At 39.6% G+C, this 23230-nt stretch overlaps 2 protein-coding genes across 5 annotated transcripts in view; both read right to left on the bottom strand.

Moving 5' to 3' along the window:
- wdr91 (WD repeat domain 91) overlaps window positions 1-10553 on the bottom strand; it is a 36963-nt gene extending 26410 nt beyond the window's left edge. Inside the window, exons 1-5 of one of the 2 annotated variants that reach the window (XM_061980708.2) lie at window positions 10332-10553; window positions 3942-4065; window positions 3668-3847; window positions 1909-2115; window positions 1378-1461 (exon numbers count right to left, since the gene is read on the bottom strand). In XM_061980708.2, the coding sequence (XP_061836692.2) occupies window positions 1378-1461; window positions 1909-2115; window positions 3668-3847; window positions 3942-4064 (594 nt within the window). In that variant the 5' untranslated portion in view covers window position 4065; window positions 10332-10553. Of the gene's footprint in view, window positions 1-1377; window positions 1462-1908; window positions 2116-3667; window positions 3848-3941; window positions 4066-9941; window positions 10139-10331 lie in introns of those variants that run through there. The other variant, XM_061980707.2, reaches the window with a different exon arrangement.
- Window positions 10554-16253: 5700 nt separating this feature from the next.
- Window positions 16254-23230, bottom strand: part of tpm2 (tropomyosin 2 (beta)) — a 38297-nt gene continuing 31320 nt past the window's right edge. For 2 of the 3 annotated variants that reach the window (XM_072915336.1, XM_061980706.2), the window contains one exon: window positions 16254-16823. In XM_072915336.1, the coding sequence (XP_072771437.1) occupies window positions 16741-16823 (83 nt within the window). In that variant the 3' untranslated portion in view covers window positions 16254-16740. The remainder of the gene's footprint in view (window positions 16824-23230) is intronic. The other variant, XM_061980704.2, reaches the window with a different exon arrangement.

Here is a 23230-nt window from a genome sequence, read left to right as displayed (position 1 = left end):
CAATACCCCACAGATTTTCTATGGGGCTAAGGTCAGGGGAGTTGGCGGGCCAATTTAGAACAGAAATACCATGGTCCGTAAACCAGGCACGGGTAGATTTTGCGCTGTGTGCAGGCGCCAAGTCCTGTTGGAACTTGAAATCTCCATCTCCATAGAGCAGGTCAGCAGCAGGAAGCATGAAGTGCTCTAAAACTTGCTGGTAGACGGCTGCGTTGACCCTGGATCTCAGGAAACAGAGTGGACCGACACCAGCAGATGACATGGCACCCCAAACCATCACTGATGGTGGAAACTTTACACTAGACTTCAGGCAACGTGGATCCTGTGCCTCTCCTGTCTTCCTCCAGACTCTGGGACCTCGATTTCCAAAGGAAATGCTAAATTTGCATGGTTGGGTGATGGTTTGGGGTGCCATGTCATCTGCTGGTGTCGGTCCACTCTGTTTCCTGAGATCCAGGGTCAACGCAGCCGTCTACCAGCAAGTTTTAGAGCACTTCATGCTTCCTGCTGCTGACCTGCTCTATGGAGATGGAGATTTCAAGTTCCAACAGGACTTGGCGCCTGCACACAGCGCAAAATCTACCCGTGCCTGGTTTACGGACAATGGTATTTCTGTTCTAAATTGGCCCGCCAACTCCCCTGACCTTAGCCCCATAGAAAATCTGTGGGGTATTGTGAAAAGGAAGATGCAGAATGCCAGACCCAAAAACGCAGAAGAGTTGAAGGCCACTATCAGAGCAACCTGGGCTCTCATAACACCTGAGCAGTGCCAGAAACTCATCGACTCCATGCCACGCCGCATTAACGCAGTAATTGAGGCAAAAGGAGCTCCAACCAAGTATTGAGTATTGTACATGCTCATATTTTTCATTTTCATACTTTTCAGTTGGCCAACATTTCTAAAAATCCCTTTTTTGTATTAGCCTTAAGTAATATTCTAATTTTGTGACACACGGAATTTTGGATTTTCATTTGTTGCCACTTGAAATCATCAAAATTAAATGAAATAAACATTTGAATGCATCAGTCTGTGTGCAATGAATAAATATAATGTACAAGTTACACCTTTTGAATGCAATTACTGAAATAAATCAAGTTTTTCAAAATATTCTAATTTACTGGCTTTTACCTGTATGTTTTTTCCTTTTTTACTATGCATTTTCGGCAGGTGCGACTTATACTCCGGTGCGACTTATACTCCGAAAAATACGGTATATACAGTATACTGAACATGGACACAAGTTCCAAGTCCTAAACACTGAGCTACTACCGACCCAATTCATTTATGTCAATAGATGATGGATGTTTTCGAGCCTTAAAGAGATTTTTTTGTGTCATTGTATAAAAAAGCAGCATTTTTTTCATGCCCTCACTCACCAGTTGACGCAGCTGCTCATTCTCCTCCAGGACACTTGTTGTCTTCTGGACTTCAGCATCAAAACTCAGCAGCACCGGTTGGGGTGAAGGCCAGTTAAGGAAAGTAAACATTGGGTTGGAACCAAAAGGTGAGTTAAGAATGCAAGTCAAAGAAAGTGCTGTAAGAACAACATGCGGCTGAAATATACAACTCTAAAATATGAAATTTAGCTGGCAATGCCTGCTGCAACATCCCCACATAAACAACCACAAGATGCCACTATAAACCTGAAGCTTCATCTATAAGGCCTTCTCTTATAGATGGTTCTTATGGTTATTGGACTGTAATCAGCAACACTCGGTCTTAGTTTGACTCAGGGTCTTAGTTCATTTCAAAGTTGTCCTTTGAAATTACTATGTTTTTTTTTTTTTCATGTTTTTTTATCAGCTTTTTTTCTACAAAATTAAACACTTTAACGTTGTGTTTATTAAAGTGCTTGTTTTTATGTAAAAAAAAAAAGAAAAAAAAGCTGGACTTGGCTGAAGGATATGCATAGACTGGAAGAGCACAGACAGGAAGTTGTGCAATGAAACCAAGAATGTGTCAGACCACTGGCGGGAGAAATACGGAGCGAAGGCCGAGTTGTGTTCAGGTGCAGGGATATACGGCAGAATGAACCAATCACGCCACTCAGGCTGACCCTGTAGCTCCAAAGCCTGCTTCTGGAAAAACTCCTGAGTCTTCTCCATGTACCCTTTCTGCAAATCAGAATGAAACTTATTTGCTGATGGTTTAAATAATTACATGGTTTAATATACTGTACCTACTGGCCAGCAAGGTTTGAATGAAGGCAACTGGAATCTTCTTGTTTGTTGAAGACATTTCACCTTATATCCTAGAGGTTTCTATCTATTTTCCTCACTTGTCCATCTCGGGATAGCGGGGAGGGGCTGGGGGGGCAGGAGTCTATCCCAGCTGCACTCGGGCGGAAGGCAGGGTGCACCCTGGACAAGTCGCCACCTCATCACAGGGCCAACACAGATAGACAACCATTCACACCCCCGTTCACACACAAGGGCCAATCAACCTATACCCAGGTGCATGTCTTTGGAGGTGGAAGGAAGCCGGAGTACCGGGAGGGAACCCACACTGTCACGTAGAAAACAAACTTTACACGGAAAGATCCTGAGCCCAGGAATCAAACCTAGGACGTTCTTCTGGGCTTGGCTGGTAGAGCAGCCGTGCCAGCAACCTTAGGGCTGCAGGTCCGATCCCAGCTTCCGCCATTCGTTGTGTCCTTGGGCAAGACACTTTACCCTTGCTCGTGGTTAGGGCTTTGCATGGCAGCTCCCGCCATCAGTGTGTGAATGTGTGTATGAATGGGTGAATGTGGAAATAGTGTCAAAGTGCTTTGAGTACCTTGAAGGTAGAAAAGCGCTATAAAAGTATAAACCAGTTTACCATTTTTTTTTCTTGCTGTGAGGCACAAGCGCTAACCCATGCTCCACCGTAAAGTTAAAGTTAAAGTTAAAGTACCAATGATTGTCACACACACACTAGGTGTGGCGAGATTATTCTCTGCATTTGACCCATCACCCTTGATCACCCCCTGGGAGGTGAGGGGAGCAGTGGGCAGCAGCGGTGGCCGCGCCCGGGAATCATTTTGGTGATTTAACCCCCAATTCCAACCCTTGATGCTGAGTGCCAAGCAGGGAGGTAATGGGTCCCATTTTTTTTATAGTCTTTGGTATGACTCGGCCGGGGTTTGAACTCACAACCTACCGATCTCAGGGCGGACACTCTAACCACTAGGCCACTGAGTAGGTTGTCTTCAGTCCTAAATTGTAGGTGTGGAGTTTCTTTTAAACTTCTGGAGGATGTGTAGCCAGGGGGTGGTCACATTAGTGTTTTTGCTGTTTTGGTTAGTTAAATTGTACCGCAAATTAATATCAGCTCCAAATATCGGTTAGCTACCTCCTTAACTACTAATGATCAGTATCGGTATCGACCCTAAACAAGCCATACCGGTCGATCTCCAGTTCACACCCATTTCAAACAAGCAGTCCTTCCCTGTCCAGAATGTGTTCATAGAATTTAATAACCTTTCTCTCTTCAAGATGCATATGAATTCCTTCTGCCAAGGGGACAAACCCTGTAGAAGCTTAAGCAAGGAAACCTTTTGGATGACAGGTGAAACGTCATCAACAACCAAGAAGATTCCAGTTGCCTTCATTCAACTTTTACTGGTTACCATGATCTGGATAAGTGGCAATCAACACTGACAATACAATCTCGCTCTTAATTTGTTACCTGGATGGTGTTGATGACGTAGTATCTATACAGGCTAGCTCTTAGTTTGTTCACGGTGGATCGATAAACATCCTCCAGTCTGCAGAAAAGACGTCTGTCTAAATAGAGCCAGTAGTCCTTCAGACCCGTCAGGTCAAAGCTTTGGATGAACTGCAGCAGCTGATCAATGATCTTGTCCACCTGATGACAGTCAAACCCAAACCATCACTGTATTAATCATCTATCTACATCAAGAATAAAATACATATTGATATTTCATATTTGCATCATTCACCCTGAAGCCTTTCTCCTTGTCGACTTTCATCTCGCTGTCCAGATGTTTCAGTGTGTTGGTGAATCCCCGATATATCAAATACTCCCTCACATGTTCATCTGTTCTCTCCACCGCAGAACCCATTCTGAATTCGGACCCAGGAACATCAAGATTAACATTTGCATTCATATTCTTTCATGATATCAAATAGCGCTGCACGATTAATCGAAATTGAATCGACATCAAGGTTTTAATTAGTGCAGTAAATAAATGCAAGAGGCTGAGTTTTTCCCACCCTGCCGTAACCGACATTTGAGTGACAGCCATGTACGCCAATCAAAATTATTTAGCCTAGCTTTTGTTCATCTCTCGTTTCAAACAGTGAGAAAGACGACTCACTTCGTGCATCGCTCTCAGCACCTGAGTGTGTATATTTAACAGTGAAATTAACTGTACAGAGTGGCCCTCTTTTCAGTCATTCACAATCTTTGTCTCGGCAGAGACTAGAGCAGAGCGCCGCCATCAACACACACACAGTACATAGAGCCTCGCGAGTCGCCAGTGGGAAGTCTAGGACATTAATACAAATTAGGAAGGAAAAAATTAAATTATAAAGCCCAATGTCCCGTTGTAGGAATATTTCAGCTTCAAATAGGATGGGCGATATGAGCCCATCTCCACTGACGAACGAACGAGCAAGAATGTTGTCGTAATGACGTAATAGCAATAAACAAAAAGACAACGTATGACCTAATTGTTCCAACTGGAAAACAAATGCACTTTAAGATGTTCATTATCTATTTAGGTTACATTTTTGCTTACGGAAATTAGTCCATTTGATTTTTTGTTTATTTATTTAGGATAACACAGTTATTTACCTTCTAATTACAGTGCAATGGTAAATAATTCTACAGTAATGAGATATAAAAGTTTATATCCTTTTACATGGTTACAATCATTATTATTGAATATCATGATTACATACACTGTATAGTTTTTATGGATTAGTTCTTAAATTAAAGAGCATGACAAAAGCTCTGAGTCTGTCTGCATAAAGCCAAATATTTTTTTAAGTAAATTATTGCAAATTGTTCTAATCGGTGGCCCCTTGAGACAAGGATATGTAACATCTAGGGGTGTATCGGTACGTGTATTTGTATTGAACCGTTTCGGTACGGGGGTTTTGGTTCGGTTCGGAGGTGTACCGAACGAGTTTCCACAGGGACATATTAAGTAGCGTAGCGCACGTTGTGTAAACAATGCACACTGAGGCACAACACACGGCATGCTAGCAACGACCGGGCTACGACAACATGTAAAAGCTAGAGCTGAAAGACCCTCCTGCCTCGTTAAGATCTCCAGTTTGGGAACACTGCGATGCGATACAACAATGGAGAACGGAGGTTTGCCAAAATTGTTCAGCAGCTGCTTCTGACAACACGTCAAACATGCTAACCCATTTGAAGCGTCACCACTGCATTCAAGCAGCCTCTCCTCAGCGAGTCAGGCAGGGCTAAAGCAAGAACAAATGTTTTTATAGCAGCAGATTTAAGTCCATATTGCATTAAGAACTAGATATTGACCCACTTCTATGGTGGAAGAACAATGAGCCCATACAGTATATCCTCTTACTGCCAAGTTTGCCAGGCTTGGGGGGGTTAATCTGAGGCTGAGTTTACTTGAAACTGCTTAATGTTGCACTTTTTATATGCAGAGGAAAGGTTTTGTCATTGTATTTAATCTGAGCAACAACTTGAGGCAGTTTAATGTTGATTAACGTGGACCCCGACTTAAACAAGTTGAAAAACGTATTGGGGTGTTACCATTTAGTGGTCAATTGTACGGAATATGTACTGTACTGTGCAATCTACTAATGAAAGTCGCAATCAATCATTCAAAAAAAGCACTTTATATGTAGAAAGGTTTTGCTAAGAAACCATTCTGAGCATTATCTTATTTCGTTTTTATTTGATATATGTTGACCACATTAACCCTGGCAATAGACCCTGTGTGTATATGTATGTTATGCCATTGTTTACAAATTTGGTAAATAAATAACCAAAAAAATGTATATTTTGTTGTTTTCTTACTGTACCGAAAATGAACCGAACCGTGACCTCTCAACCGAGGTACGTACCGAACCGAAATTTTTGTGTACCGTTACACCCCTAGTAACATGTCTTCCTTCACTTGTTTTTGCAATGTTATGTATTTTTATGTATAAAATATAAAAATTGCAAATCGCAATCGCAATTTTGGAGGGAAGAATCACAATTAAGTTTTTTTCTAAAATATCATGCAGCCCTAATATAAAAATTTTCTGAGTAGCTTTCGAGAAGCACCTTCACTTCTTCCGCCCGAATGCAGCTGAGATAGGCTCCAGCACCCCCCGCAACCCCGAAAGGGACAAGCGGTAGAAAATGGATGGATGCATATTAAACGTGAAAAAATTAAGAAATCAAATATTTGAACTCACAATTTGTAGCACCCAATCGACACCGTATAACCGCCATAGTTGATTGATTCGAGTGTAAATAGCGGCTATTTCCCCATTTCATCACCGACATCGTCTTACAAGATGTACAAACCCCGTTTCCATATGAGTTGGGAAATTGTGTTGGATGCAAATATAAATGGAATACAATGATTTGCAAATCCTTTTCAACCCATATTCAATTGAATGCACTACAAAGACAAGATATTTGATGTTCAAACTCATAAACTTTTTTTTTTTTTTTCAAATAATAATTAACTTAGAATTTCATGGCTGCAACACGTGCCAAAGTAGTTGGGAAAGGGCATGTTCACCACTGTGTTACATGGCCTTTCCTTTTAACAACACTCAGTAAACGTTTGGGAACTGAGGAGTCACATTTTTTAAGCTTTTAAGGTGGAATTATTTCCCATTCTTGCTTGATGTACAGCTTAAGTTGTTCAACAGTCCGGGGGTCTCCGTTGTGGTATTTTAGGCTTTATAATGCGCCACAGGGCAGCACGGTGGAAGAGGGGTTAGTGCGTCTGCCTCACAATACGAAGGTGCTGAGTAGTCTGGGGTTCAATCCCAGGCTCGGGATCTTTTTGTGTGGAGTTTGCATGTTCTCCCCGTGACTGCGTGGGTTCCCTCCGGGTACTCCGGCTTCCTCCCACCTCCAAAGACATGCACCTGGGGATAAGTTGATTGGCAACACTAAAATTGGCCCTAGTGTGTGAATGTGAGTGTGAATGTTGTCTGTTTATCTGTGTTGGCCCTGCGATGAGGTGGCGACTTGTCTAGGGTGTACCCCGCCTTCCACCCGGTTGTAGCTAAGATAAGCTTCCAAAACCTGTATGTACCTTTCAACATTGATGGTGCCTTCACAGATGTATAAGTTACCCATGTCTTGGGCACTAATACACCCCCATACCATCACAGATGCTGGCTTTTCAACTTTGCGCCTATAACAATCCGGATGGTTCTTTTCCTCTTCGGTCTGGAGGACACGACGTCCCCAGTTTCCAAAAACAATTTGAAATGTGGACTCGTCAGACCACAGAACACTTTTCCACTTTGTATCAGTCCATCTTAGATGAGCTCAGGCCCAGCAAAGCCGACGGCGTTTCTGGGTGTTGTTGATAAACGGTTTTTGCCTTGCATAGAAGAGATTTAACTTGCACTTACAGATGTAGCGACCAACTGTAGTTACTGACAGTGGGTTTCTGAAGTGTTCCTGAGCAGTGAGCCCATGTGGTGATATCCTTTACACACTGATGTCGCTTGTTGATGCAGTACAGCCTGAGGGATCGAAGGTCACGGGCTTAGCTGCTTACGTGCAGTGATTACTCCAGATTCTCTGAACCCTTTGATGATATTACGGACTGTAGATGGTGAAATCCCTAAATTCCTTGCAATAGCTGGTTGAGAAAGGTTTTTCTTAAACTGTTCAACAATTTGCTCACGCATTTGTTGACAAAGTGGTGACCCTCGCCCCATCCTTGATTGTGAATGACTGAGCATTTCATGGAATCTACTTTTATACCCAATCATGGCACCCACCTGTTCCCAATTTGCCTGCACACCTGTGGGATGTTCCAAATAAGTGTTTGATGAGCATTCCTCAACTTTATCAGTATTTATTGCCACCTTTCCCAACTTCTTTGTCACGTGTTGCTGGCATCAAATTCTAAAGTTAATGATTATTTGCAAAAAAAAAAAGTTTTATCAGTTTGAACATCAAATATGTTGTCTTTGTAGCATATTCAACTGAATATGGGTTGAAAATGATTTGCAAATCATTGTATTCCATTTATATTTACATCTAACACAATTTCCCAACTCATATGGAAACGGGGTTTGTACACACACACACACACACACACACACACACACACACACACACACACACACACACACACACACACATATATATATATATATATATTAGGGGTGTAACGGTACGTGTATTTGTATTGAACCGTTTCGGTGCGGAGGTTTCGGTTCAGTACGGGGGTATACCGAACGAGTTTCTAAGCTAAAGTCTTAACAAGCTGCTTTGCTTCTTCTGCCTCTGTCTCAGCACCCAGCATTGTCCCACCCACACAACCATCTGATTGGTTACATACAAAGCGGTAACAGCCAATCAGCAGTGCGTATTCAGAGCGGTAACAGCCAATCAGCAGTGCGTATTCAGAGCGCATGTAGTCAATGCTCCAGCGTCAAGCAGGTAGGTGTTTAGCAGGTGAGCATAAGGCAGCATACTCTCCCCAAATGATGATAAATACCTCCCAGTCAACTACTAGTAACATCACTATGAGCCCGTTGACTTTCTAGAAACTTAAACTGCAGCTCAGCTCGCTCGCAGTCCTGGCTTGAGGTGAAGGCTAATTAGCTTTTAGCGTAACGTTAGCTCATTTTGCGGTGTGTGCGTGTGTGTGTGTGTGTGTGTTAGGGACCGCAAAGCCCTGTCTATCTGTTATTTCACTTGAACTCCATGGTGTTCAGGGATGAATAGTCTCGCCTATTGCTATTGTACTATTTTTTCAGCTATAGTTACATTAATCATTAGTAATGGAGCAGCCTAGTTTTGAATGGCTGGGTCCCTGCTATCACATGTTGATAAAAATATAACATTTACATAATAAAAATCAACTACAGCCTTCCCAAATGCTGTAATAAATTAAGCATGATGAGTTGACTTGAAACTGTTTAATGTTGCACTTTTTATATGTAGAAGAAAAGTTTTGTCATTTTATTTAATCTGAGCAACAACTTGAGGCAGTTTAATGTTGATTAACGTGGGCAGAATTTTTATAGTGTTCCCAATGTTAAAAGGATAAAGCCATTGTTTACAAATTTGGTAAATAAATAACCAAAACATTTATATTTTGTTGTTTTCTTACTGTACCGAAAATGAACCGAACCGAGACCTCTAAACCGAGGTACGTACCGAACCGAAATTTTTGTGTACCGTTACACCCCTAATATATATATATATATATATATATATATATATATATATATATATATATATATATATATATATAAATTAAATACACTGAAGGTTATATTTGGTGAAACATTCAGAAGGCTTTGAACAGTTTAGTTATGCCTAGCTATGAAACCATTTAATTTATTAATATTATATTTCACATAAATACGTTTACCAGTCAGGCCTGGAACCAATTAACTGCAATTAACTCGCTGTCTGCTTTGCAATGTAAATACTGTCGAATAATAAAGATTCACAATAAAACTCAGTCTTTCGGCACCATTAAGAGTAGTTTCTGTCATTTGTGCTATCTTGTTGACAAATTCATTTGAGTAAAAAGGAATGAAATAAGACACCCAGGCGTACTTTAAATACAACATATACGTGCAACGCAGCAAACAAAAATCGAATGAAAAGAGAAAATCATCTTTAGTTTTTGATAGAGGGCGTAATATTTAAGTATGAACGTAACTTTGAAAAGAGTAACGCGTATAATTATGGAATATTCATTATAAATACACCGTTTTTATAATAAGAATGTAAAGTATGAACGTACCTTTCTTCAGTCAAACAAAGGATCAGGTTCCTGACCAGACAAAGTGAAATAAACACTAGTGGAGTACAATTATTGCTGGAAATACTTGATTGTCACATTCTGCAACATTAAAACGTTCCACAATTTTCTTAAGCGACAGAGAAAACGCACACTTCCTGTTTTCGACTCCTGCCAGTCACGTGCCCATTTACCGTGACGTCATCCAGTCTTAGGCCAATGGCGCACCCTGGTGGTCATTATCTTACTCGTTTTTACTAATCATTCGTCAACAACTGTAATGAAAACAAAAATACAGTGAAATAAAATAAAATCTATTTATGTAAGTCTGTAAGTAAGTTTTCTTCACAAAAAAACATTGAGGGCATTGTAATTCAAGGGAAACAGACTTACACTTAAACAAACTTTGTTGATTCCCAAGGGAAATGGTTTGACACAGTCGCTCAAATATAAGAGGAAAGGATAACAAAAACATTCTCAAAGGCGGGGGAATAAGAGGAAGAAATAATAAATAAAATATAATGTACATTACCAACAACACAAGAGCGATAATACACTATATTGCCAAAAGTATTTGGCCACCCATCCAAATTACTGAGAATCAGGTGTCCTAATCACTTGGCCCAGCCACAGGTGTATAAAATCAATCACTTAGGCATGGAGACTGTTTCTAGAAACATTTGTGAAAGAATGGGCCGCTCTCAGGAGCTCAGTGATTTCCAGCGTGGAACTGTCATAGGATGCCACCTGTGCAACAAATCCAGTCGTGAAATTTCCTCGCTCCTAAATATTCCAAAGTCAACTGTCGGCTTTAATATAAGAAAATGGAAGAGTTTGGGAACAACAGCAACTCAGGCACCAAGTGGTAGGCCACGTAAACTGACAGAGAGGGGTCAGCGGATGCTGAAGCGCATAGTGCAAAGAGGTCGCCACTGGACTCTAGAGCAGTGGTGACGCGTTCTCTGGAGTGATGAATCACGCTTTTCCATCTGGCAATCTGATGGACGAGTCTGAGTTTGGAGGTTGCCAGGAGAACGGTAGATTTCGGACTGCTTTGTGCCGAGTGTGAAAGTTGTTTGTTTTTCAGGAGTTGGGCTTGGCCCCTTAGTTCCAGTGAAAGGAACTTTGAATGCTCCAGGATAGAGAAACATTTTGGACAATTCCATGCTCCCAACCTGGGAGCATGGAACAGTTTGGAGCGGGCCCCTTCCTCTTCCAACATGACTGTGCACCAGTGCACAAAACAAGGTCCATAAAGACAAGGATGACAGAGTCTGGTGTGGATGAACTTGACTGGCCTGCACAGAGTCCTGACCTGAGCCCGATAGAACACCTATGGGATGAATTAGAACGGAGACTGAGAGCCAGGCCTTCTCCACCAACATCAGTGTGCTTTTGGAAGAATGGTCGACAATTCCTATAAACACACTCCGCAACCTTGTGGACAGCCTTCCCAGAAGAGTTGAAGCTGTAATAGCTGCAAAAGGTGGACAGACATTATATTGAACCCTATGGGTCAGGAATGGGATGGCACTTCAAGTTCATATGTGAGTCAAGGCAGGTGGCCAAATACTTTTGGCAATGTAGTGTATGTTCAAAGGAAACTTAGATTTGGACTTAAACAAACTTTATTGATCCCCAAGGGAAATGGTTTGACACAGTCGCTCAAATATAAGAGGAAAGGGTAACAAAAACATTTTCAAGGGCAGGGGAATAAGAGGAATAAATAATAAAAATAAATATAACAGACAATACCAACAATACAAAAGAGATACTATATACAGCAACAGAATGAGACGACTAAAAAATAAATTATAAGTAAGTGCAACTTAAATACAAATATAAAAACAGTACTTCAAATACAAACCCCGTTTCCATATGAGTTGGGAAATTGTGTTGGATGTAAATATAAACAGAATACAATGATTTTTTTCAACCCATATTCAATTGAATGCAATTGAGAAAGGTTTTTCTTAAACTGTTCAACAATTTGCTCACGCATTTGTTGACAAAGGGGTGACCCTCGCCCCATCCTTGTTTGTGAATTACTGAGCATTTCATGGAATCTACTTTTATACCCAATCATGGCACCCACCTGTTCCCAATTTGCCTGTTCACCTGTGGGATGTTCCAAATAAGTGTTTGATGAGCATTCCTCAACTTTATCAGTATTTATTGCCACCTTTCCCAACTTCTTTGTCACATGTTGCTGGCCTCAAATTCTAAAGTTAATAATTATTTGCAAAAAAAAAAAATGCATATCAGTTTGAACATCAAATATGTTGTCTTTGTAGCATATTCAACTGAATATGGGTTGAAAATGATTTGCAAATCATTGTATTCCGTTTATATTTACATCTAACACAATTTCCCAACTCATATGGAAACAAGGTTTGTATATCTAGTTACTTGTACTGCATATCTTTATTGTAATGGATCACCAATATTACAGTGTTTCACCTTTTTGACATTTGCCTAAAAACTGTAGATGGTGTAAAAGTACATCATACATCTTGTAATGCTTACTGTAATTGTAGTACATCATACATATTGTATTATTTGCTTTAATTGAAGTATGTCACACATGTTGGAATATGTACTGTATTTGTAGTACATCACACATCGTGTAATATTTAATATAACTGTAGTGTCTCACACATCTTGTAATATTTATTGCTTTGTGTTAAAGAGGAATGTCGGAATTATTAATTTGTTTTATTTTCAGCATTAAAACAAGCTGGCAATGCCCAACAGGCACGTTGGACACCCTCATCCTAAAGGAGAAGTGCTACAGAGTTGTCGTTTCTCTCATGTGATATAATGTTGTGTTGCTGAGCCATGTGATTTCTGTGTGAAATGAAATAATGATCACATTATCATTACTAGTACAAAACCCAAAACCAGCGAAGTTGGCACATTGTGTAATTGCTAAATAAAAACAGAATACAATGATTTGCAAACCCTTCTCAACTTATATTCAATTGAATAGACTACAAAGACAAGATATTTAATGTTCGAACTGAGAAACTGTATTTTTTTGCAAATAATCATTAACTTAGAATTTAATGGCAGCAACACGTTGCAATAAAGTTGGCACAGGGGCATTTTTTACCACTGTGTTACATGGCCTTTCCTTTTAACAACACTCAGTAAACGTTTGGGAACTGAGGAGACACATTTTTTAAGCTTCTCAGGTGGAATTCTTTCCCATTCTTGCTTGATGTACAGCTTAAGTTGTTCAACAGTCCGGGGGTCTCCGTTGTGGTATTTTAGGCTTCATAATGCGCCACACATTTTCAATGGGAGACAAGTCTGGACTACAGGCAGGTCAGTCTAGTACCCGCACTCTTTTACTACGAAACCACACTGTTGTAACACGTGGCTTGGAATTGTCTTGCTGAAATAAGCAGGGGTGTCCATGATAACGTTGCTTGGATGGCATCATATGTTGCTCCAAAACCTGTATGTACCTTTCAGCATTAATGGCGCCTTCACAGATGTGTAAGTTACCCATGTCTTGGGCACTAATACACCCCCATACCATCACAGATGCTGGCTTTTCAACTTAGCGCCTTTAACAATCCGGATGGTTCTTTTCCTCTTTGTTCCGGAGGACACGACGTCCACAGTTTTCAAAAACAATTTGAAATGTGGACTCGTCAGACCACAGAGCACTTTTCCACTTTGCATCAGTCCATTTTAGATGAGCTCGGGCCCAGCGAAGCTGGCGGCGTTTCTGAGTGTTGTTGATAAATGGCTTTGGCTTTGCATAGTAGAGTTTTAACTTGCACTTACAGATGTAGCGACAAACTGTAGCTACTGACAGTGGTTTTCTGAAGTGTTTCTGAGCCCATGTGGTGATATCCTTTACACACTGATTTGGCTTTTTGGTGCAGTACCGCCTGAGGGATCGAAGGTCACGGACATTGCCGCTTACTGTAGTGATTTCTTCAGATTCTCTGAAACTTTTGATGATATTACGGACCATAGATGGTGAAATCCCTAAATTCCTTGCCATAGCTCGTTGAGAAATGTTGTTCTTAAATTGTTCGACAATTTGCTCACGCATTTCTTCACAAAGTGGTGACCCTCGCCCCATCCTTGTTTGTGAATGACTGAGCATTTCATGGATGCTGCTTTTATACCCAATCATGGCACCCACCTGTTCCCAACGAGCCTGTTCACCTGTGGGATGTTCCAAATAAGTGTTTGATGAGCATTCCTCAAGTTTCTCAGTCTTTTTTGCCACTTGTGCCAGCTTTTTTGAAACATGTTGCAGGCATCAAATTCCAAATTGCAAAAAATAACAAAGTTTTCCAGTTCAAATGTTGAGTGTCTTGTCTTTGCAGTCTATTCAATTGAATATAGGTTGAAAAAGATTAGCAAATCATTGTGTTGGCCCTGCGATGTGGTGGCGACTTGTCCAGGGTGTACTCCGCCTTCCTCACGATTGCAGCTGAGATAGGCTCCAGCACCCCACGTGACCCCGAAAGGGATAAGCGGTAGAAAATGGATGGATGGATGGATGTACAGACAACATCCACGCTCACATTCACACACTAGGGCCAATTTAGTGTTGCCAATCAACCTATCCCCAGGTGCATGTCTTTGGAGGTGGGAGGAAGTCGGAGTACCCGGAGGGAACCCACGCAGTCACGGGGAGAACATGCAAACTCCACACAGAAAGATCCCGAACCCGGGATTGAACTCAGGACCTTCGTATTGTGAGGCACATGCATTAACCCCTGTTCCACCGTGCTGTCTATCTGTTTTGGCCCTGTGATGAGGTGGCGACTTGTCCAGGGTGTACCCTGCCTACCGCCCGAATGCAGCTGAGATAGGCTCCAGCACCCCCCCGCGACCCCGAAAGGGACAAGCCGTAGAAAATGGATGGATGTATTCTGTTTTTATTTACGATTTACACAACGTGCCAACTTCATTGGTTTTCGTGTTTGTACATATATACATATATATGCACAGGGCTCAAATGTAACCACGGCAACCGCGGTAAAAGCCGCGACCGCCCTTGTGACTTGCCGTAATGCCCTAAAAAAATTGACCAATATCGACGGCAACAAAATGCCGTGACCGCCCTTGACTTTTTACTAGTTAATGGACGAGGGATGTAACGGTAAACGGTATAATGATCATTTTTACGATAAAATTCCAGACGGTTAGTATTACCATCTAATTTTTTTAATTACTGAAAAAAACTTCATTTATTAATGCATTTTAGGCAACACGAAGTCAGGTGCATGTGCACTAGCGTCGTTTGGCTTGAGAATCATGGCGGACAAGCTACACGGACTTTGCTCCGGCGATTTCCCCTCGGAGTAACCATAGACAAGCGCTTGGTTTAATTTTCCTTCGCTTCCCGGTGTGCGTTTAAGAGCGCACTGCTGTGTTTAGATGGAGACAGGTGTGGACAATATTGGAGACAGACTTGTCCCCACACTGAAAGTATACAACAAGGAGAAAACTGTTTGATGTTGCTTTCATTTTCTCAATACAGCGTCCATCAACTGTGACTGAGAGTTAATGACGTGAGGAATCATTCAGCAGGCGATGTGCCGTGAACGTTGTCTCAACTTGTTTATAAAGTCTTTAGTTTGTTTACTGGGATGATCACTCGTCCTTTATTTAACTGCAAATTGTATCAGTGTTCAAATAACATCAATACTAGCTAAAATGTTTTGTCATCTCATCGAATTGAATGTTGGCTGTGAAGATTGTGTATTCGATGTGTGAGGTGTCACTCCTTTTTATTTTTGTTGGCCAAACTGTTGCACTGAACTACAAGGAGGCGATGTTGGAGAAGAACAAAGCTTGTTTATTAGACTTCAACTTCATTAGCCAAACTGCTTTGAGTTTTATATTGATATCAGAAAGTAAACGCCATGTTTTTATAAATTTCTTGTGTTTTTTTTTTCATGTCACAAAGGTATTACTTCAAAAACCAGTCATGTGACACATCATTGTGTTAATGTTTTATTGTGTATAGGTAATTTCTATCCGACATATTTCTGCTCAAACTCTTTATGGATCCGTCCCGATACATCATCTACATGTACATATGAATGTACATAACTTAAAAACATAAATAAATAATTTAAAAAATCACCTCCCTCTATCAAAATGTAAAAATAGAGATAAAGGCAACATGTAATGACAAAAAGCTGACAAGTTTATATTAATAATGAATAAAAAAATCAGTTTATATATATATATATATATATATATATATATATATATATATATATATATATATATATATATATATATATATATATATATATATATATATAACTTGCCTTGGTGCCCTAAAATATGAGCCCTCCTTTAAGGCAACACTTGCCTTGACCTTAAAAAGTTAAAATTTGAGGCCTGTATGCATATATACATATACAGTATATATATATATATGTACATACAGTATATATATATATATATATATATATATATATATATATAAATATATATATACCGTATTTTTTGGAGTATAAGTCGCACCGGAGTATAAGTCGCACCTGCCGAAAATGCATAATAAAGAAGGAAAAAAACATATATAAGTCGCACAGGAGCCCGACCAAACTATGAAAAAAACTGCGACTTATAGTCCGAAAAATACGGTATATAAAAAGGACAGTTTTTCATTAGATATGAATGTTGTTGGATAGAAGTGACTCAAATACACATTGGAATGTCAAATGTTGACTTGGAGATTTCAACTTGTACTACATCTACTGTATTACATCTACTGTACTACATGAACGGTACTATCTGCTGTACTTTACACAAACATCTACAGATTGTTGAGCTCCAGAAGGGTTTGGTCCAGCACCTGATGCATGTCCAGGTTTTCTTCTTTGGCTTGGGCCAGCATCTCTGCAGGTTTGAAAAAGTCTCACAGATGAATGCAAATAAAAGCATCAGGCACCATTGTGCATATTTCACATTAAAACATACTGAAATGACTGTAATTGCTTTAACAATGACTACTTATTTGGAAACTTTCTGAATAATTGCAGTAACCTCAAAATAACATCAACGTGTAGTTGTACAATTTATGTCACCAAAGATGGACGACAAACACACTTGAGCAAAATGAAAAGTTTGGAATTTATTTGTATTGTTTTAGAATAGTCATGTGAATTGAATTGGCTTGCTATTTTTAAAAATTCAAAGGGGGGGGGGCATGATTTGACGGTTTTTGCTGGCACCATTGAGACCTCACCTGTAGGTCTGGGTCAACTATTACCAACCTGGAAGTCAAAATGAAGTCGGATTTAAAGATAAAGGCTGTCGAAAAATCAGGTTTTTTCAATTGAGTCAGCTGGCCAAAATAAAGCCAGTTGTTTAGTACGAGCACTTTGAAGTAGTAATCTACGTTGTTGTAATCGAGGGTCATATGAAACACAATTGAATGAATAAATATATCTTTAGATACTTAAATGCCTCATGACGTTGTGGCGTGGTTGGGAGAGTGGCTGTGCCAGCAACCTGAGGGTTCCTGGTTCGATCCCCAGCTTCTACCAACCGAGGCACGTCCGTTGTGTCCTTGAGCAAGACACTTCACCCTTGCCCTGATGGGTCTTGGTTGGCGCCTTGCATGGCAGCTCCCGCCATCAGTGTGTGAATGTGTGTGTGAATGGGTGAATGTGGAAATAGTGTCAAAGCGCTTTGAGTACCTTGAAAAGTTAAAGTTAAAGTTAAAGTACCAATGATTGTCACACACACACTAGGTGTGGCGAAATTAAAGGTAGAAAAGCGCTATACAAGTACAACCCATTCATCGTTTATTTATCATTGATTAGTTGTTTACAATTAGAATTATATACACAGATTTGTTATTAAATGTGTCATTTATTAAAGTACATTTGATTATTAAATTATTGAATTATTAAAAAAAAAAAAGTATATAATAATGTATTTAATTACCGTCGTGATTTCATTATTTCATGATTTAATTAATTATTATTTCATAATTTAATGAACATTATTTCATAATGTCAAAGCTTCATGAATTCAATTAACCTGTCAAACTCAGCCATCAAAGTCAGTGCGCAAGGTTTACAAAAATCTAGTCCAATGATTGCTTCTGTCTGAAGCCTGGAATTTGGGAAGTATATCAAAACATGGCAGTTAAGGGGGATATACTCATGCTTTTTGAGGAGTTGGTGGTAGATATTTTAGACCTTGCGTAATAATGTGGAAGCAAGACCTGCTGACCTAGAGCATGTATCAGTTAAAGTAGAGGAATTAATTCACCTTGTCAGAGTTATTTCCATACTTTCAGACTGAGGTATCGGCCAGTAATTTGACAGATAAAATACATTCATGACACACGGGTTCATGAAATCATTAAATTAGTCATTAAATCATGAAATAATCAATTAAATCAAGAAATAATTGATCAGTCATGAATAATGAAATCAAAAACTAAATAATTAAATACATAAATTAATTTAATAACACAGTTATGTATTCAATTGCAATTGTGAATAATTACATATTTTAGTAATTATTTAAAGATGCATTTATTGAATTAATTGTGTCCCATTTGACCATCAATACTCTTAACTAGCATTGGCCCATTTTATCTTATTTGCACTGGCTGTCCGTAAATTTTCATTTGAAATTATTTGCACCTTTAAACTCTACACCTTCCCGCTCACTCAGGTCAGCTGATCAACTCCTGCTGACTGTGCCAAAGATGGGACGTAAGCCCAGCCCCTAGTGGCTCCCTGGACCTCTTTCAGAGATGTGTGAAAATGGTAAAAGATAAAGAAAAAAACACATTTTCTGTAGGAAGACAAACACGACACAAACCTTCCTAATTGTTAGAAATCCCACTGTTTATATTATACATGCTTCACTGATGAGAGTATTTGGCAAGCACCGTTTTGTCCTACTAATTTCAGCGATCCTTGAACTCATCGTAGTTTGTATACCTGTACAACATTCTCCACTGCTGCGACAGAAAGACACGTTTTATGCCACTACTTCTTTGTCTCATTTTGTCCACCAAACGTTTTATGCTGTGCGTGAATGCACAAAAATGAGCTTTGTTGATTTTATTGATTTGCTGGAGTGCTTATCAGGCATATTTGGTCAATCCATGACTGCAAGCTAATCGATGCTAACATGCTATTTAGGCTAACTGCATGTACAAATTGCATCATTATGCCTCGTTTGTAGGTATATTTGAGCTCATTTAATTTAATTCACTTATGTCCTCTGTGTATTTAATTTATATTTGCATGTCTCATGACCAGTGTTGGGACTAACGCGTTACAAAGTAACGCGTTACTGTAACGCCGTTACTATCGGCGGTAACTAGTAATCTAACGCGTTATTTTTTATATTCAGTAACTCCGTTACCGTTACTACATGATGCGTTACTGCGTTATTTTGCGTTATTTTTTATGTAGTATCGGCTAGAAACTGAGAAGATCTGAGTGTCGCTGCTGAAGAGGCGACAAAAAAGAGGCGCGCCGCGCGCTGTCTGTGTGTACGTGTGTGTGTGTGAGTGTGTGTGTGGGGGAGGGGGCGTGTCTGTGTCTACTATCAAGACGTCATGGCGAACCCCGAAGCCGAGTTTCTTAAAATGGAGATATTTTCAGTACGTTTCTTTTATCGACCACAAAGAAAAGAACATTTTAGCTGAATGTAAGTTTCAAATATGCTGAAACAGCGACAAAAACAACATGCTTCGACGAAGCTAGTAAAGAGACACACTCACCTCCACCTCCAACAGCGGCTGGATTTTAACGAGGCACTGCACACGTGAAGGTACACACACTCTGTCAATTCTCTTATATACTCTTTCATTTTAAACTTTTAGAGTGTTTGATTATCACATCACTCTAAATGTTTAGACTATAAAGTTCACAAACCTAAAGAGGGATACTAGTGGGCCAGGCTAATATTTCCTTTTCTCTAAACTAAGTGGGGAAATGTGTAGAGTGTTCTGGGCTTCAGACATGATTTTATTTCAGAATTCCTTGAGAAAACGCCTGGTTAGGCTTTATGTATGTAGTGTGTGCCTTTCTTGTTTTACAGCTCTGTTGTTATTATGCTGTTTGTTACTTATGTATGTTAAGTTGCAGCTATTTAAAATAGTTTTGTCAATTTGTTCTGGTCTGAAACAAATTGGCCCTTTAAAACATATCTTTGTCTTTGTGTGTTGTATGTAGAGCACATTGCTTAGCAGAGTTCAATGATGCAAATGCATGTCAAGTTGAACAACAGATTGTATTATTCTCCAGTGCAATAACAGTACTAAAATTAAGGCTAAAAGGGCATTAAATGGGGCCTTAAAAAAATTAAAAAATATATATATAAGTAACTAAATAGTTACTTTTCACAGTAACGCATTACTTTTTGGTTTAAGTAACTGAGTTAGTAACTGAGTTACTTTTGAAATAAAGTAACTAGTAACTGTAACTAGTTACTGGTTTTCAGTAACTAACCCAACACTGCTCATGACACATTATCTGTATGTAATATTGGCTGCATTTCTCATAGTTGTTTGTGTGCCATGTTGTTCCAGACCACAGCAAACGTAACCCAGCTTGCAATGATTGTAATAAATCCATTAGAAGAAAACAGCCTGCCGTTTCCTTAAACATGGACACACACATCTGTACCTTTGGCCATTCTAAGACAGTCATTTCCAGGTGTTATCTCACCCTCTGAGAAGCCTCCATTTTACTAATGATGTCCAATGTTGCAAAAATGTGTAGATGTCATGTCTGTATTATCATGTTTTGTTTTAAGTCATGTTTTGTTTAGTTTCTGTCTTTTCACTCCCTTGTCTGGTCACCATAGCAACCATTAGTTTTCACCTGTCACGTCACGCACCTGTTTCACGTTTTGAGTCACGTACCTGCTTTCACTAATCATGTCCATAGTATTTAAGTTCATTCATTTTCTGTTGTTCGGCCTGACGACCTCACACCCCATATATGCTTCTGCACACCCTTATGATCCTTGCTGCTCTTTTTTCATGCCGGTTCCATGCCAAGTAAGTTTTTGTTTATCAAGCCACAGTTAATGTTTTTGTTTAATTGTTCATAGTTTATTCTCCGCCACTGTGCGCACTTTTTGTTTGATCCTTTTTTTGTATTTATAGTTAGTTCTAGTGTTTCAATAAAAAAATGTACCTTAATTCCCGTCTCGCCCGTGCCAACTTTCCGTTGCATCCCGGAAAAGCAATCACCTCGGACCAAGTCTTGACAGTAGAATGAAAATTAAAATACAACATTTTTGTCAACGAAGATTTGCGACCGCCTTTGATAGTAGGCTAATATAGCTAAGATAGACACTTACATCATGTGTTGCCTTCATAATAACACCTATTTAAGGCTTTAAATTTTTTGCGGCTCCAGACAGATTTTTTTTTTTAATTTTTGGTCCAATATGGCTCTTTTCAACATTTTGGGTTGCCGACCCCTGCTCTAAACAGTGGACACTGTTCCGCTTATAAAGCCCTTTAAACACCATCCAAAAAACGCCAACAATTCTCCATTTACATCTTGTGACCTGAATACATGTATTGGCAATATTGTTATTATAAACACTAACGCATATAAAGTACTTTTAGCTGCGCCATGATCAGAGAGATAACTAGCTTATGCAGCTATTAACATAGTGAGCTGCTGCTAATGCTGCATCGCCTCTGAGTTCCATCCATCCATCCATCTTCTTGCGCTTATCCGAGGTCGGGTCGCGGGGGCAGCAGCCTAAGCAGGGAAGCCCAGACTTCCCTCTACCCAGCCACTTCGTTTGGCTCTTCCCGGGGGATCCCGAGGCGTTCCCAGGCCAGCCGGGAGACATAGTCTTCCCAACGTGTCCTGGGTCTTCCCCGTGGCCTCCTACCGGACGTGCCGTAAACACCTCCCTAGGGAGGCGTTCGGGTGGCATCCTGACCAGATGCCCGAACCACCTCATCTGGCTCCTCTCGATGCGCCTCTGAATTAGTAAAAGTTATTTCTAGTTTTTTAATCATGCCTCTCCCCTGCATAGTAAAAGGTTGTGGCCATAAACTGAGAAGATGGTCAACTTTGATATTCAATTTAAACCAGTAGATGGCGACAAAGACACCAAACCCTCGTTTGCACCCACATTCTTTAAAAATGATTTACCTCCGGGAGGATTATGATTAAATATTCGTCTAAACTGGAAGATACAAACCTTCCATTAGTCAGCATCCCAGTGAGAGCAGACATTGTACAATATGAGACTTATTTACTAAGATCATACTTGCCAACCCTCCCGGATTTTCTGGGAGACTCCCGAAATTCAGCGCCTCTCCCAAAAACCTCCCGGGACAAATTTTCTCCCGAAAATCTCCCGAAATTCAGGCGAACTCAGGTCCGCTGCCCAATCATGTTATAACTGTAGAATGATGGAGGGCGAGTTCTTGGTTTCCTATGTGGGTTTATTGTTAGGCAGTTTCATTAACGTCCTCCCAGCACACAACAACAGCAGTCACGTTTTTGTCTACCGTAAAGCAGTTCGTCTGCCGTAAACAGCAATGTTGTGACACTTTTAAACAGGACAATACTGCCATCTAATGCATTTGATGAAAGCACTTTTGTGCGTGCCACACAGCAATGCATCATGAGAGAGGGTGTTCAGCATGGTTAGAAAAATAGTGACAGAGAATAGAACAAGGATGGACAGTTCAACCCTTAACTCAACAATGAGTAGATGAGTGTTATGTGTGTGTATATGTGTAAATAAATGAACACTGAAATTCAAGTATTTATTTTATTCATATATATATATATATATATATATATATATAATAAAATAAATATATATTTATAGCTAGAATTCACTGAAAGTCAAGTATTTCTTATAGATAGATATATATATATATATATATATATATATATATATATATATATATATATATATATATAAAAAATATATATATATATATATATATATATATATATATCTATATATGAAATACTTGACTTAGTATTTCGTCAAGTATTTCTATGTGTATATATATAAAAGAAATATATATATTTATAGCTAGAATTCACTGAGTCAAGTATTTCTTATATATATATATATATATATATATATATATATATATATATATATATATACATATATATATATATATATATATATATATATATATGAAATACTTGACTTTCTAGCTGTAAATATACTCCTCCCCTCTTAACCACGCCCCCAACCACGCCCCCCGCCCCCCACCTCCCGAAATCGGAGGTCTCAAGGTTGGCAAGTATGACTAAGATCCAAACACCATG

The sequence above is a fragment of the Nerophis lumbriciformis genome, linkage group LG20 (genome assembly GCF_033978685.3).
Source record: "Nerophis lumbriciformis linkage group LG20, RoL_Nlum_v2.1, whole genome shotgun sequence".
Taxonomy (NCBI): domain Eukaryota; kingdom Metazoa; phylum Chordata; class Actinopteri; order Syngnathiformes; family Syngnathidae; genus Nerophis; species Nerophis lumbriciformis.
The sequence above is the reverse complement of the archived record's forward strand: the minus strand, read 5'-3'. Positions and strand labels throughout refer to the sequence as shown.